General features: G+C 37.0%; 1 long non-coding RNA gene and 1 gene segment (V, D, J or C); one reads left to right on the top strand and one right to left on the bottom strand.

Annotated features, from left to right (window-relative positions):
• Positions 1 to 5,641: 5,641 nt before the first annotated feature.
• LOC143731910 (immunoglobulin kappa variable 3D-7-like) lies at positions 5,642 to 6,342 on the bottom strand. The segment is given in 2 exon segments: positions 5,642 to 6,076; positions 6,167 to 6,342. Coding segments are annotated over 2 exon segments (318 nt in total).
• Positions 6,343 to 6,375: 33 nt separating this feature from the next.
• On the top strand, positions 6,376 to 8,775 carry LOC143731911 (uncharacterized). Of its 2 annotated transcripts, XR_013201004.1 has the most exons (3): positions 6,376 to 6,540; positions 6,883 to 7,265; positions 8,205 to 8,775. It is a non-coding gene; the product is annotated as an uncharacterized LOC143731911 (long non-coding RNA). The 2 variants fall into 2 exon arrangements; XR_013201003.1 differs by having other exon boundaries at positions 6,376 to 7,265.
• Positions 8,776 to 17,235: the final 8,460 nt, after the last annotated feature.

The following is a 17,235-nucleotide window of genomic DNA, read 5'->3' as shown; positions in this document are numbered from 1 at the left end:
TGTTTTTTTGTTTTTTAGTGCAACAGTATTGACCTGAAGAGAGAAGCGGTGATTAAAGGCCTGTGTGAATACCTCGAGGAGGACTATAGGGACCTTATCAAGGAGTGCTTGGTAAGATATGTCAAATATGTGGGTGGGTGGATGTACATCTGTGGTTTTCACACTTTTTTTAAGAGCAACCCTATTTTATATATATATATATATATATATATATATATATATATATATAATGTATAGTAGGGATGCACCGATATGAGAATTTTGTCCGATAACCGATAAATCTTTACATTTGAAAGCTGATAACCGATATATTGGCTGATAAATCTAAATTACAATTCTGAAATATCGTCAAGATGAGAATTTTGAAGTAGTGCATTAAACCGCTCACACACAGTCACACACAGCCGTATTATCATAAGCGGACAAAGAGCTCTTCTATGGGGCGCCTAATTGTGTCTGTACTCGGTACTACCGGTACTTCTGACATCACTTCCATCGCATTCACAATCATTTCTGCTGATCTCCGCTGGCTGCATAATACAACACATATTTTGATCACTACTTCTGGCATCTGCGTAGAGAAAAAAAAGTTTTATGATTGCATTTACGTGGTTCAGGTGACAGAGGTGATTTATTTTGCATTTTGTTGAATGATGAATTTCAGTCCATTTCTATTCCAAGTTGTTGTTCTTCTTCTTATTAGCCCATTTGTTATTATAATAAAAATTGGAATAATGACATTTTTGGAACAATTTCCTTAAATCATCATGGCAACCCTTTTTTTTAAGTCTCACGACCCAGTGTTTGAAAACCTGTGATGGATTCAGCTTCCTTCACAAAGTGTTATGTTCGGTACTGCAATACCTATTCTAAACTTCTTAAATCTTGCCCCTGAAAAAAAAAAAAACTAATTCTGCCCCAGCCCTTAGTGTTGCTGTTTGTAATGCAAGTTTAGTGGGATTTTTGTTTTGTTTTAACCATTACACACACGCAATGTTTGTTTCTTGTGCTCTCCAACTTCAAGGACTGTGACGAGGCTTTAGAGGAGATGGTCCTTGGGATCTGTAGGTCCATTCAGAAGGTGCACAACAACCAGACATGGGCAGTATTTCAATTAAATGTATTTTAAATACGTATTTAATTACTTTAGTGTATTTTGTAATTTGTATTTTGCAGGTGTGGAAAAAATTAAATGTAGTTTGTAACAAAATATTTTGAGGGAGTGTATTTAGAGTATTTCAAATAATTAAATACTTAAGAAAAATCACCATAGTAAATGATTTTTCCATATTTTCGGTCTGATGTTGGCAATGGCAGGTCCAGGTTAGATGCACGAAAATCACGTGACACCCTGTAGACCGGGCTCCCTCCAAGAAGGGAATGAGTTTTGAACTCTTAAAAACGGCATTAAGCTAAAGTGTTTTGTGACAAATATACAGTCTACACACACACATATTGGACACTGAACGGCATTATAGAGAAAATAATTGTGCCTTATGAGATCAATGCACTGTGTTGTCATTCATAAAAGGACATCATAGGCCCTACCTATTATGAAACATTGCGTCTGTCGTAACTCCACTGAAATCTCCGTGCTAAGCAAGCGTTCACAATATAACATCCATCTGCAGTTTTTACATGTTTTTAAACGCATTACATACAGTACATCTGGCTCTTACACACCTTGACAGCAGAGACACCTATGTGAGACTGCTTTTTATGGATTTTAGTTCTGCTTTTAAAACAATCATTCCACAGACATCGATACATAAACTGGAGACTCTTGGACTGAGTTATTCACTGTGCAACTGGGTACTGGACTTTTTAACCAATAGAAGACAGTCTGTAGAAATCCATAACATCATTTCTTCCACCATTGTTCTCAATACTGTCTCGCTGCAGGGATGTGTCCTGAGCCGATGCTGTACACACTGCTGACATGTGATTGCTCCGCCAGACATCCGAGTAAACATATTGTCAAGTTGGCAGAGGATACTGTTGTGGTGGGACTCATTTCTCAGAATGACGAGTCAGCTCACAGATTAGAGGAGGAACACATGGTGTCCTGGTGCAGGGATAACAATCTCTGCATTAATGTGGAAAAACTAAAGAAATGATTGTGGACTTCAGAAAAAGCAACAGGAACCATTCCCCTCCGTCTGCATTGGGGGCTGAGGTGGAAGTTGTCTCCAGTTACAAATACTCAGAGTACACATCAACGACAACTTCAGTTGGAAAAGCAACGGTAGTAGCCTGGTAAAAAAGGCTCACCGAAGGCTGTATTTTCTGAGGAGGCTCAAACGGGCTTGTTTGGGAACTGCAGTCCTTGTATCTTTGTATAAGTGTGTGGTGGAGAGCATTCTCAGCTCGTGTGTTACGGTGTGGTTTGGAAACTGCTCGTCTACAGATAGGAAGGCCCTGTAGTGTGTGGTTCAGACAGCAGAGAGGATCATGGGATGCAGTCTCCCGGCATCCGGAGTCACACACATCCACAGATGTAGGACTAGGGCTGAGCATTAAGAAGGACTTCTCCCACCCTGCCAATAGACTATGTGTCCCTCTCCCCTCCGGCAGGAGTCTGTGCATCAGAACCAGAACAACCAGGATAAAGAACAGCTTCTGTCCAGACGCTGTCAGACTTATCAACTCTGATACACTCCAGAACTGACTAACTGAACGTTTTGTCCTGAAGTTACACTGCAGTTTATTACTATGCTGCTAATTTTTCTGAGTTTTTAGAGTGTATATATATGTGTGTGTGTGTGTATGATTTGTGCTCATGTACCACATTCTGGACTGACAATAAAAAATCCTTAATCTTTGATCTTAGTCTGGTTCAGTGTTTGCTGATAGTTCCTCTGAAATTCATCCTCTTAAGATAGTTGAACTTTTATCATTCCACACCAGGGTGGGAATTATGTAATTTTAGGGGCAAGGCCATTTGGCCTCCACCTTTTCTCTTTTTTTTGGGCACCAAGGCCATATGCCAGGGCACAAAGGCCATTGAGTACAATTCGATGGTTTTCCCATTCAGATTGATACCATAACATGGTAATTCCCTGTGCATCATGGTGAGCCTGACTGGCCTTACTGTTATGAAATCAAATTGTGCAATTTTTCAAAAACACAATTGCATCGGGAAATGCACATGTGCTGGTCTGCAATTTATTGTCTATGGAGGCCTATACGATTGTACAAATAAGAAAATTCAGCTTGAGATCAGGGCTTGTCAAATTCAGCAACCCTTGAATGTATTGAAAGAGGTCTCTGTTTCCAACTACAACCTGTTAAGCTGCAACCCCACTTTTGAAAAATCCCCAGAAATGGCATACCCAAACTGAAACACATACAGTTCATGAACCCTTTGTACTAAAAGCGCAAGTATGATCTCATTTGAAAGCTGACACCTGGTAGTTTATTGTAAAATTAATTATTGTCATAATGAAAACATAGTTATAAATAGATTAAAAAAAATAAAGTTAAATTGAAGAGAATTTTTTTTATGAAAAGAAGTTGGCACTGTATCAATCTAGAAATGCACTGCAGCTAAAGCCACATGTCTGACCATGTTATACTTAAAATCTGAAGATGATATGTCTAAAACTCTGTATTTACGTGTCATATGACTTTATTTATTAGCTTAGCACGCCATCAATACACCACAATTTATGAGATTAAAACCTTGTTTGTGCTCCAAACCTACTTTACAACGCAAGTCGAGTGTTCTAAATAACCTTCTGTGATCTGATTTGGCTTCAGATTTAAAAAAATTAGACAGAAAATATAATATTTTATGTATAAAGCAACAATGATAAAGTCTATCCATTAGCATAACATTATACATAATCTATTATTATGAAAATGCCTGACATGGCTCGAAGAACACAGGTAAGTCAAATATCATTGCAAAAATGTTTATTGTCTTCAAAACGACATAATCTGCATGTGATCTGTTAGCTCTGTTTGTGGTCGGAGATTTGGGATTTCCTGCATCGTCGAACGCTCTTCTTCATGTGTTTCAAATATGGACTATAATGTTCAGTAGAGCGCCCTCAGGCTGCTGGTATGAATTGAAAACACAGCACATCAGTATACAGCGCTCATAATGATTACATCGACGCATTGACGCTTTATATGGAGCTTGGACAGGGCCAGGACACACAGGCCACTGTGGCCGTACGATGATGTTTTTTTCACAGGGCACGAAGGCCAAAGTGTAGGGCAACGGCGGCCATGGCCGCGGTATAATTCCCACGCTGTTCCACACTAAACAATGTTGCATAGTCAGTAGAAATGTATTTTACAGTCCTGTTCCCCATGTACATATGTATTCATTATAGTAATTGACATAACTGGGTAATAACTAGGTACTAACCCTGAACTCATGTAGTTACTTTATATTACCCAGTACTTTTCTTAGTACATTGTAAGTACATGTAAGTTCTCATACTGTAAAATAAAGTGCAGCCGCATAGTCTGCTGTTATCAATATCAAAATGAACCAAAATCATGTTGCTCTAGTGACTGCAGAAACAAAGCTTTTAGAAACCATTGAACCAATTGATTTGCAAAATGATTCACTGTATTGAAGCTCTGGAAACGCCACACGCTGGAGACCCGTACTGGTCAGAACAGCCAAAACTCAGCTGAAAAACACCTTTACAAACCAAACGCAAATGTTTTATTGAAAGTGTAATCTATTAAATGCAATTATCAAATCATCTAATACCATTAAATATGAAAAGTCTTTATAATATGTGTTATTGTATTAAATTAAGATGCTTGTTTTGTTTGTTTTATGGAGAGCTTGTTTAATCAGACACTTTTAACTACAACTCCTTTTTTATTATAAAAATGTGTCAATAAATGTCTATAAAAATTTAAAACTGGTTCGAGATCAGGTAAAATCAAATAGACAGTGGTTCATGGGTTCACAGAGTTCACATCGCCTCCCAGTGAACTCTACATATTTTTTACAATGTTAGGTAACTCTTTAGATTACAGCCCGGAAAGTACTGCATAATTAAAGTGATTTTACAGTGTAACTTTCTGTAATTATATTGTACCTATAAAGTACTTACATGCAAGTATAAAGGAACAATATGTAAAGTTTGGGGAATAAAGGGGTAACAGCCAGGAGAATAAAAATAAATATTTATACTGTATTATAGAACTAAAGGGTACTTATTCTACTATTATGATACAGCAATTTGGGAGGAATTTAGCAAGAGCATACCCTGTGTATTTTGTAATAATGGTGTACCAATACATACTGTATAGGCTTTTTAATAATTACAGGGTACATATTTATGCATTAATACAGTAATCTTTTTAACAAAAGTGCACTGAAAACTAAAACAATTGCAACTTCTGCTTAAATATTGGGGAAAGACACTCTTGTTTCATGTAGTTACAGGGTAAGTGTGACATTGCGGGCCGTAAATTAAGTGGAAAAGTAACGAAAAGTAACGAAAAAGTAGTGTTGTAAATCTGTTTTGAATTAAGTTGTTTTTCAAATAAATGTTTCAGAGTCAGTGAAATAAGATTGTATGTATGTATCTTGTTCCATACATATAAAATACAATGTTATTTCACTGACTCTGAAACAAGGTTGATACAAGGTTGTTGAAACAACAAAGGTTTGATATTGTGTAGTTTGTGATCCTCCATCAGCAGCTGCAGTTTCTCTCAGCTGTATCAGTGCAGTCACTGTGACGTCTGACTGACAGAGGTTTTTGTACCACTCTTTATCACTGTGTGAACACCCATTTACTGTTTATATAGTGATAACTCTGACAGTAATAATCTCATGTATCTTCAGTCTGGACTCCACTGATGGTCAGAGTAAAATCACTGCCAGATCCACTGCCACTGAATCTAGATGGAGTTCCAGTATAACGGGTTGTTGCATAATATATGAGGAGTTTAGGAGCTTCTCCAGGTTTCTGTGAGTACCAGTGTAACCAATTACCACCATTCACATAACTGCTGGTTTTACAGTTTATTCTGACTTCTTCTCCTGGTTGAACTGCTGATATTGATGGACTCTGAGTTACAGTGATCTGTCCTCTACACTCTGAAAGAAAACACAAACAAAAATGATGAATTGATATATTTCACATTTTAAGAGAATTAATAATCATTTTAAAAACTGTATTAAACAAACCTTGAGCAAACAGTGTGAGAGTCCAGATGAAGATGTTGATTGTGTTCATAGTTGTAGTTTAGTCTTGTGTGATGATGAAGAGTGTGTGTGTTCTGCTCTCAGTCATGAAGTGTTAAACTCACAGCACTATAAACACTCTCAGAGCACTGAAGCATGTGCTGACAATGCAAAGAAGTGGGCAGGATTTACAACAGCTTGTGCTGAGAACAAACTCATATACACTAGAGTTACACAATCATGACTTTATTTAGTATGTTTATTGTGACTCCTGAGACACTGAGGATGTGCAGATGAACGTCCATCTCTGTGTCCATATTCAGTCATGTGACCATCATCACTGCTACACTTCCACTAGATGAAGCGCCATCACTAAAGTAAGATCATGAATCATGAGTGTGTTCAGAAAGTATCAGGACTGATTGTGAATCTCTAATCAGAGTTCATGGTGTCACTCCATCTATCATGAAGCCTCATGTGTGTCTGAAATCATCAGATGGAGAAGAAACAGGCTGTTAAAGATGGACACATATTAGATCATGTTCACGTTTCATGATCTTGTGTGGAGATTCATAACCAGTCCAGATACTTTTATAACAGACCTTGAATATGAAAACATGCTTGACTGTGTAGAACATGCAAAACACCTTTTATATCTTCATTGTCACACTTTCTATTGACTTTGGCTCTAATATTCAATAAAGTCATTATTTGAACAGATTCTCACTGAAGATTGAAGTGTGAAGCTGCAGGTTTTTCTGTCAATCATGATGATTGATCTGCATATGAAGAACAGAAGCATCATTATGAGAAACTCCACAACATCATCCATGATCAAAGAGGTCAAAGGTCACCTCAGAGGTCACAGCTCATCACATATATTTCTTTAAACAGTGTTATATCAGAAAGCATTTAGTCAAATCTGAATGAGTGAGTGTTGAGAAGAGCTGAGGATCTTCTAATATCAGTGTGTTGAAGTGTTGTTTCTCTCTCTCTGCTGGAGTGTGTGTTCACTCGAGTGGAATAGAGGTTTTTGTACGAGTGTTTCATTAGATTGTATCACTGTGGTGGACATTCGGTGGAGGAACTAAACTGGTGATCGGTAAGTCTGTCGATTTAATCACCTAATAAAAAATACAATTTAGATTTCAGAAAGTGTTTTACAGTTGAAACAAGAACAACATTTATTAATAATAATGAGTATTAGATATTGTGGCGACAATTTGCTTGAAGCCTTTATGTATAATGCATTATAAAGGTATCAATAATGTAGATTATAATGCTTTACATCTTTTCATATATTATTGTAACCAAAGTTAAAATCAAACATCTGAAATTGTTTTTTTTGTCATGAGTTTTAAAGTATTATAATTTAAGTGGTTGTTTATCATGTGTTTTAGTGTATTATAATTTTTGGAAGGTGTAACAGTGAATAGATAATATTATAATGTGTTAAAACTGCAGTTACAATTATTCATGTGATCATACATGCTTTATAATTTGTAAAACAATATATAACTACTGCATTAAAAATACTTTTATAGTGCAATATGTTTAAAGGCTTTAATTAAAGTGTTACTGATATTTTTGTATAATTATTTAATCTAAAACAATGATATTATAAGAATAGCATTATTAAAATGAAACAGTTAAAAAAAAACAAAAAAAAAACATTTAAATAAAATTGTAAACAAATGTTTATTCGGTGTTTTAATTCTGTTTGAAATTGAGTTTTGACTTGAATATCTCACTTTTGGGATATAAAAAAACTGATAAAATTAAAGTAGTCAGTGTATTACAATGTTATATATTATAATGAGGTTTAAATGCATATAGTGATTGTTTAGTTTGTATATTGTATGTATATTTATATATATATATATATTCACTGTAGTGAAGCTGAAGGACATGAAGGATCAGATGCTGGTGATTTTTCCTGCATTCCTCATGTCTGCTGCTTCAGTCCTGTTGAAATGCTGTGAATGTGCAGTGCAGTGTGTTGTGTGTGTGTTTGTGAATGTGTTGTGTTTGTCTCCTGCAGCTGGTCCCACAGTGAAGCCCTCAGTGTCTCTGCTGCCGCCCTCTTCTCTGCAGATCTCTGGAGACTCAGCCGCACTGCTCTGCCTGCTCAGCTCTTACTCTCCACAGGGGGCGCTGGTGAGCTGGACACTGGACGGGTCAGAGGTCACCGAGGGGGTTCTGACCAGCGCAGAGAGCCAGCAGGACGGCCGCTACAGCCGCAGTAGCGTCCTGACCCTCAGCAAAGCACTCTGGGAAGAGGGAAAGCTGTACGTCTGCAGAGTAACACATGATGGAGCTCCTCATGAGGTCTCGTTCCACAAGAGCTCTGAGTGCTGATGTTTCTCTCCTGAAGATGAGCCGTATCTGAGTGTCCTGTGTCAGGCAGGATTCACATGAGTCTAGTGCTGCAGCTGTAGTGCTTTACAACTCAATACTGAAACAGTGTGTGTGTGTGTGTGTGTGTGTGTGTGTGTGTGTGTGTGTGTGTGTGTGTGTGTGTGTGTGTGTGTGTGTGTGTGTGTGTGTGTGTGTGTGATCTTTCAATCTGCTGTGTTTGCTGCAACATTCAATAAAGCTTCTCAACAAGTTCACTTTGTGTCTGACAACATCATTCAACTAACAGATGAAGATGCAGGTGCTTTTCAGAAGGTTGATGTAGCAGTAAATGTCAAATAAAGCTCTTGGGGTTTGAACATGGTCTCTGGAGACAGAGCTGCTCTATTCTGAGAGATCACAATCACTCCACCCTGACAATGCAAATGGGCTTTTCAGTCTCACTCTTTGATTGGTTACATGATCTGGACTGGAACACAACAGTTTCACTTCTGCTGCACATTTACATATAAAGAAGGTGATGGACTTTAATGTATAAAAATATAATAAAAACAATGAGTAAAAACATGATCATAAATCAAGAATCAGCCGTTGTGACAGTAATTCTGTAAGAATGTAAAAGTTTCTGTGACTCAATGTAAAGCATCTCGTCCAGACAGCAGAAGTGACTGAATGCAGTCTGTTCAGTTTGATTGACAGGGATCATATATTACACCTAAAACATGATGATCATATTAAAACACTGACTCATTCTCTTGATGTTGATTGTAATGATAGTGTTATTAGTGTTTGGATCAGTTGCAGAGGTTTGACAGTGATGCTGGAAGAGTCAAGAGATTATTACAATAGTCCAGTCTGGAGAGAACAAGAGTTGTGTCGCTCTGATAGGAAGAGCCTGATCCTCCTAATGTTGTAAAAGGCAGATCTGCAGGACCGGGCCGTTCTAGAAATGTGCTCTGTGAAGTTTAACTGATCGTCAATCACAACTAATACTTACTATACTAATACTCTAATGAGAGTTAGTGGACATTGTTGTATAGTCACGTAAATCAAGAGATCACCTTCAGGAAACTCACGTCACTCTGCTAACATTCTATGTACAAAAACAGCTTTCTCTCCCTTTTACATGCATACCAGTTCCCCACATAATACAACAACTCAAGACTAGACTCAATGCATTTTGCATAACTTTTGTTCTCAGTTTTTTCCTGGCAGGGTTCAGATTGCACTTTGGAAGGACTGACAGTTTTGTTTTTATTTTCCTTCCAAACACGAGCTCGAAAGGAGAAATTCCTGTGGTAGCATGAGGTGTAGCTCTGTAGGTTTGATGATGTCCATGGACCCCTCTCTCTCTCTCTCCACAGTCACAATGGCATCCTTCAGTAGCTTATTCGCTCAACTGCTCCATTTCCTTGCATTAATGTAATGGCATATTTTCAGCTAACAGGGCCTAACATAAAATAACCTACCACATCAATGCCCAGTTTCTGCCACGGACCGGCTGGATACTGAACTGGGATCAGTGGTACATGCTTCTAGCTATCTTATTGTTAAGTTGGACAGTGACAGGTAGCAGTTGTGGACTGTACATGCAAATCCATCTTAGGCCACCAATATAAGTCTCTAAGTTGTAACCCTCGTTCCCTGAAGGAACGGAGACGTAGTCCCGTAGCCACTATTGCTGGACCACCGCTGACTCCGGGTTACGCTCGGCTCCTCAGCGAAAACCAACTAGTGTGTGCATCCACTTCCGTATTTATACCCGCGGCGCAGGGGCGGAGTGTGTGATGCATTTCGCGCACGCCAAATTCATTGGCTCGTTTTATTGGTCCTCGAAGATGACGGGCTCTCTAAGCGTGATCCCAATCAGTCGACACGTCAACTACGTCTCCGTTCCCTCCTTCAGGGAACGCGGGTTACTTACGTAACCGAGACTTTTTTCACCAGAGGTAATTAAATTGATAAGATCACACCTTGTTGATAGAAAACAGTGTGTCCAGGTAAGCAATAAGACTTCACAAATAGTTATTAATTCTGAAATAATTTAACCACTGAGGCTTCAAAGTTATATGTTAATGCGATGATCTTTTCACATACTTTTGACTTACTGCCTTACCAGTTGGACGCAGACATGGGGAACTAAATTACAATCAATCGAAAGACTCTATAAGCAGGCTATGAAAATTTTGGATAAAAGGTCTATTTTATATCATCATTGTAAAATTTTAACCAAATATGAGTTTTTAAATTGGGAAAATATGATTAAATGTGTGGATATTTTACTTGTGTATAAACTTTTGGATGGTATGGTCTCCCCTCCACTTAATGAGTTTATTAGACAAAATCATAGGCCTAACTCATCTACTAGAGCCACTACTAGAGGAGACTGTATAATACCAGTGCTTTTGGGCAGTCAGCTTTTTCTTATAGAGATGTACATGACTGGAATACTTTACCTACACATTTAAGAAATATTGGTAACACTTTACAATACGTGTGCACTAATCAGCATTAATTCATACTTAACTAATGCACAGATAATCATGAGTTAATGTATGACTCATGAAGAACTACACCATTAATTAATGATTACTGCATCAGCAACTAAAAAAGAGTCTATATGATTAATAGATTAAGTAATAAATGAATTGCTATTAATTAAACGTGTCATAATGTATTAATTTCTTAATAACATATTTTATTAACTAATAGTGTAAATGAATGTGTTAATTACCACAATTAGTCAACACTATACACATCAACTTCCAGTTGTCTGCTTTAATTAATCATTAGCTAATGATTTGCAAATCTATCATTATGTTATGACTTGTTGAGGCACATTAGACTATTAACTAATTGTTAAGTAATATGTCATTATGGTTATGGGTTTTGACAGTTGCACATGCAGTGAGTGTAATGTCAGAGAGTGTTTGAAGGATGGGTAAGTTGGGCCGCACACAAATATCAGCACACCAGAATCTGAAATACTGACGCTGTTACACCGTGTTTAAACTGGACGAGACCATTACAGCTGTTTACACTGGACATGACAGACCATTACAGCTGTCTACACTGGACATGACAGACCATTACAGCTGTCTACACTGGACGAGACCATTACAGCTGTTTACACTGGACATGACAGACCATTACAGCTGTCTACACTGGACATGACAGACCATTACAGCTGTCTACACTGGACATGACAGACCATTACAACTGTCTACACTGGACATGACAGACCATTACAGCTGTCTACACTGGACATGACAGACCATTACAGCTGTCTACACTGGACGAGACCATTACAGCTGTTTACACTGGACATGACAGACCATTACAACTGTCTACACTGGACATGACAGACCATTACAGCTGTCTACACTGGACATGACAGACCATTACAGCTGTCTACACTGGACGAGACCATTACAGCTGTTTACACTGGACATGACAGACCATTACAACTGTCTACACTGGACATGACAGACCATTACAGCTGTTTACACTGGACATGACAGACCATTACAACTGTCTACACTGGACATGACAGACCATTACAGCTGTCTACACTGGACATGACAGACCATTACAGCTGTTTACACTGGACATGACAGACCATTACAACTGTCTACACTGGACATGACAGACCATTACAGCTGTTTACACTGGACATGACAGACCATTACAACTGTCTACACTGGACATGACAGACCATTACAACTGTCAACACTGGACATGACAGACCATTACAACTGTCTACACTGGACATGACAGACCATTACAGCTGTCTACACTGGACATGACAGACCATTACAGCTGTCTACACTGGACATGACAGACCATTACAGCTGTCTACACTGGACGAGACCATTACAGCTGTCTACACTGGACATGACAGACCATTACAGCTGTTTACACTGGACATGACAGACCATTACAGCTGTCTACACTGGACATGACAGACCATTACAGCTGTCTACACTGGACGAGACCATTACAGCTGTTTACACTGGACATGACAGACCATTACAGCTGTTTACACTGGACATGACAGACCATTACAGCTGTCTACACTGGACATGACAGACCATTACAGCTGTTTACACTGGACATGACAGACCATTACAGCTGTCTACACTGGACATGACAGACCATTACAACTGTCTACACTGGACATGACAGACCATTACAGCTGTCTACACTGGACATGACAGACCATTACAGCTGTCTACACTGGACGAGACCATTACAGCTGTCTACACTGGACATGACAGACCATTACAACTGTCTACACTGGACATGACAGACCATTACAGCTGTCTACACTGGACATGACAGACCATTACAACTGTCTACACTGGACATGACAGACCATTACAGCTGTCTACACTGGACATGACAGACCATTACAACTGTCTACACTGGACATGACAGACCATTACAGCTGTCTACACTGGACATGACAGACCATTGCAAGTCCATTTGTCCTTCGTAACAGAAGTAGCGCAAGAGCTCGGAGTACGTCAGAAATAGAGTGAGGCATCAGTTTACTGTCGGGGTTTTGTTGTGTCTTGTAGCATTGTGTCACATCCAGTGTTGTATCACTGATTATAATGGGTTCTAGTTTCTTTGTCTGGTCTAGACACAGTGTTATGAAATAGCAGAGCTCGGCCGCATGTTCTCAGTGTTCTTCCTTTAAATCCTCGAGCTCAAGCTTAACCTGACACACTCCTGTGCCATGAACTGTTGGATGCAGCGGTAGTTCATCTGGCACAGTGGAATCCCGGTTGTAAAAGGCGGGACATTGAAATAGCGGGATGTCAAAACCAAAATTACATATTACTTAACAATTAGTTAATAGTCATGTGCCTCAACAAGTAAAGTCATAACATAATGATAGATTTGCAAATCATTAGCTAATGATTAATTAAAGCAGACAACTGGAAGTTGAAGTGCATAGCTTTGACTAATTGTGGTAATTAACACATTAATTTACACTATTAGTTAATCAAATATTTTATTAAGGAATTAATACACAATGACACATTGAATTAATAGCAATTCATGTATTACTTAATCTATTAATCATATAGACTCTTTATTAGTTGCTGATGCAGTAATCATTAATTAATGGTTTAATTCTTCATGAGTCATACATTAACTCATGATTATCTGTGCATTAGTTAAACATGAATTAATGCATATTAGTGCACCCGTATTGTAAAGTGTTACCTATAAATCTAACCCCCTATGTCTTTCAAATGGGGTCCCGCAGGGCTCCATACTTGGTCCAACCCTTTTTAGCGTTTACATTAATGATCTACCCTTTGTTTGTGGAAATTGTGATATCTTAATGTACACTGTAAAAAATAAAATCGCAAAAAAAGGGTCAAATGACTGGCAAATATGCCAAACAAATACCGTAAAAATAAAGTAAAATATACAAATTTAAATTAAGTGCAAAAACATTTTACAGATATTTTTCTAAAATGTTTTACAGAAAAACACTGTTATTTTACAGCTATTATCTGGATTATTACGATCAAACACCCTAACTGTAAAAACAATCCCATAAAAAAACAGTCAATGACTGTCAGCAATGGCTGCCATACAAAAACCATACAATGAATGTAAAATAGCCTAATTTAAATAACTGGAAAAGTAGAAATCTTCATTAAGCTTTTTAACAGAAACACAGTTATTTCACATATTTTCAGATTTTTTTATTAATAAACATGTAGGTGATGCATGATTTACTGTGAGTATACGTCGCTGCATCAGCAACTACACAGTTACTGTCAGTTAAATAAAGCAACATGCAGCATTTCATCAGTGTTTCTCTGCTCATCCTGGACTGAAGCACAGGCTCTACACTTCAACACAATCGTGACCAACAAAACACACCATACAGAAACAATTTACATCCCAACAGAACATTAAACACTAACAGATCTCTCAAGATCTCTGCATCCTCACTTATTACAATCCAGACTTTATTTATTGCATACTAATATTCTTACAGAGAATTAACAGATGTTTAGAAGTTGTTTTTTTATGGAAAATAATAAAGTTTGATGTCACCATGATTGAGATCAGTGTTTGCTTTAGTTGGGCTCTTGACCCTTTAGTTTTAATTTTACTTTTTCTCTGGCTGCTTTAACTGTGTGTCGCTGATACATATTTGTTATGGTAGGAATCCAAGAGAATCTCAGATCAGAAGATCTGGTCACTTATTAGTGATAATAGTCATCATGTAGTTGAATGCTTTATTGATGCTACCTGAAGAGTGTAATATCTGATTAATTCGTTAAATATTAGTTGTTAATTTTGCAAACCAATACGGTTATAGAAGATCATACAGTGCCGTGATACTAAGATTTTATCAAGTCATTATACAGAAAATGTTTTGACAGGATCATACAGACTCACACATACATCAAGAATAGCGTATGAATCACTACAATGGTGATCAACTACTATAAAGTCACATAAAGGCTTTGTTGATTGTCACCATTGTTGAGATTCATATGTTGATTATTGATGTCATACCCCTAAAAAAAAATAAACCAGCTCAAACATTTTCTTTATAATAGATATTTTTTCTTAAATTTTAGATTGGAATAATATTGTTTCAATATTTTAAGGTTCATGGGGAAAAGTATGACAATCATAGACTTTATTTAAAACTTAAGCACATCTATTTATAATGTACTCTCAACAGATACACTCAAGGATTTCACTGTCATATCAGCGAATCAGGACACCATATGATGACTATAACATCACCAACAAATGACCAACATCAGCTGATATTTTCTCCTGCTTTAATTGCTATAACAAATGTATATCAAATACAAAGTTAAAGCAGCCAGATAAAATCTAATGGTGTAAAATTAAAGGTCCAGATCCCAACTGAAGCAAACACTGATCTCAATAATGGTGACATCAAATTTCTGTTAAAGTTTTTTGCACTTTATTTAAATTAACATATTTTACTTTAATTTAATGTTTTTTGTATGGGAGCCGTAGCTGCCAGTCATTTGACCCTTTTTTTTTACGATTTTTCTACAATGAAGGTATTTGATCATAATAATGCAGGAAATACCTGTGAAATAACAGTATTTTTGGTTTATTTAAAATAGAATATTTTACTTTAATTTTATGGTTTTTGTTTGGCAGCCTTTGCTGCCAATCATTTGACCCGTTTTTTACGATTTTTTTACAATGAAGGTATTTGATCATAATAATGCAGGAAATACCTGTAAATAACAGTGTTTTTTCAGTTTATTTAAAATAGAATATTTTACTTTAATTTTATGGTTTTTGTTTGGCAGCCTTTGCTGCCAGTCATTTGACCATTTTTTTTATGATTTTTTTACAATGAAGGTATTTGATCATAATAATGCAGGAAATACCTGTAAATAACAGTGTTTTTCAGTTTATTTAATTGATGATGTTTTACTTTAATGTTACCGTTTTTTTGGGCTGCCAGTCATGTAATCATTTAACTGTTTTGTTACCGTTTAATTACAGATTATATTTGTAATTTTACATACATTTGTATGTACTTTAAGAAAATAGAAAAATATTGTATGAAAAATACAATAAATTTTCTGTAAAAAAAAAAAGTGAATGACTGGAATTTGTCATTAATGTCACAATACCTAAAATATCAGCTGCATTTTAATTTTACAGATATTATTTGTAATTTTACAGTGTTTTGAGTACAATTTAAAATGAAAGAAAATGATCATCAAAAAATCACAGTTATTTTCTGTGAAATTAGGAATTTTTTTTACAGTGTTTGCTGATGACACAGTTATTTGTACTCATGGTAAAACTGCTGCAGAGATTGCAATCCAGCTAACAGATGTATTAGTGAAGGTCACATCCAGGCTTAATCACTGTTGTTTGCAACTGAATGTTTCAAAAACAGTTTGTATGTTTCTTTCCAAAGGCTCGCGCATAGACGCAGAACAAGACATTTCCATTTCAGGACACAGACTAAAAGTTGTCTCGGAATACAAGTATCTAGGACTACACTTAGACTCAAATCTTGCCTTCAAAACCCACATAAAGAGGGTCTGTAATAAAGTAAAGTTCAGTTTGGCTAATTTCAGGTATATCAGAAACCTCCTATCAACTGAGGCAGCTAAGGTATATTTCCACTTATTGGTTCTCTCTCCCACATCACCTACTTTTTGATAAGTTGGTCCAACGCACACTCTACAGCCTTAAAACCACTGAAATCATTATACAAACAAGCACTTAAAACTCTAGACAAAAGGCCATTTCGTTGCCATCATTGCCATATTCTAAAGAAGTATAAACTGCTTAGTTGGGAAAACCTCATAAAATACAGAAATGTCTGCTTAGTTTATAAGATCATGCACAGTTTAGCTCCTCCGCCTTTGTTTGGCCTTGTCAACTTTAAATCGAATGCAAACAGAGTTACAAGAGGTGCAGTTAGGAGGGACTGCACACTTCCACTCAAAACAACTGCATTCAGTCAGGCCGTCTTTTCATTCACAGCATCACATCAATGGAACTCAGTACCACCATCAATTAGAGAGTGCCAATCCTATTACTCATTTAAGATTAATATTAAGAAATGGCTTATTGAAAATCAACACTGTCAACATGTCATGACAAGGAACGAGAGTGGAGACAAGAGCAGGTAAGTGAGGTTTATTTACAGTGAAGTAAATAGCACG

This window comes from Siphateles boraxobius, unplaced genomic scaffold (assembly GCF_051911475.1).
Source record: "Siphateles boraxobius isolate OS27281-9 unplaced genomic scaffold, OSU_SipBor_1 88, whole genome shotgun sequence".
Classification (NCBI taxonomy): domain Eukaryota; kingdom Metazoa; phylum Chordata; class Actinopteri; order Cypriniformes; family Leuciscidae; genus Siphateles; species Siphateles boraxobius.
This window is presented reverse-complemented; position numbering and strand designations above follow the sequence as displayed.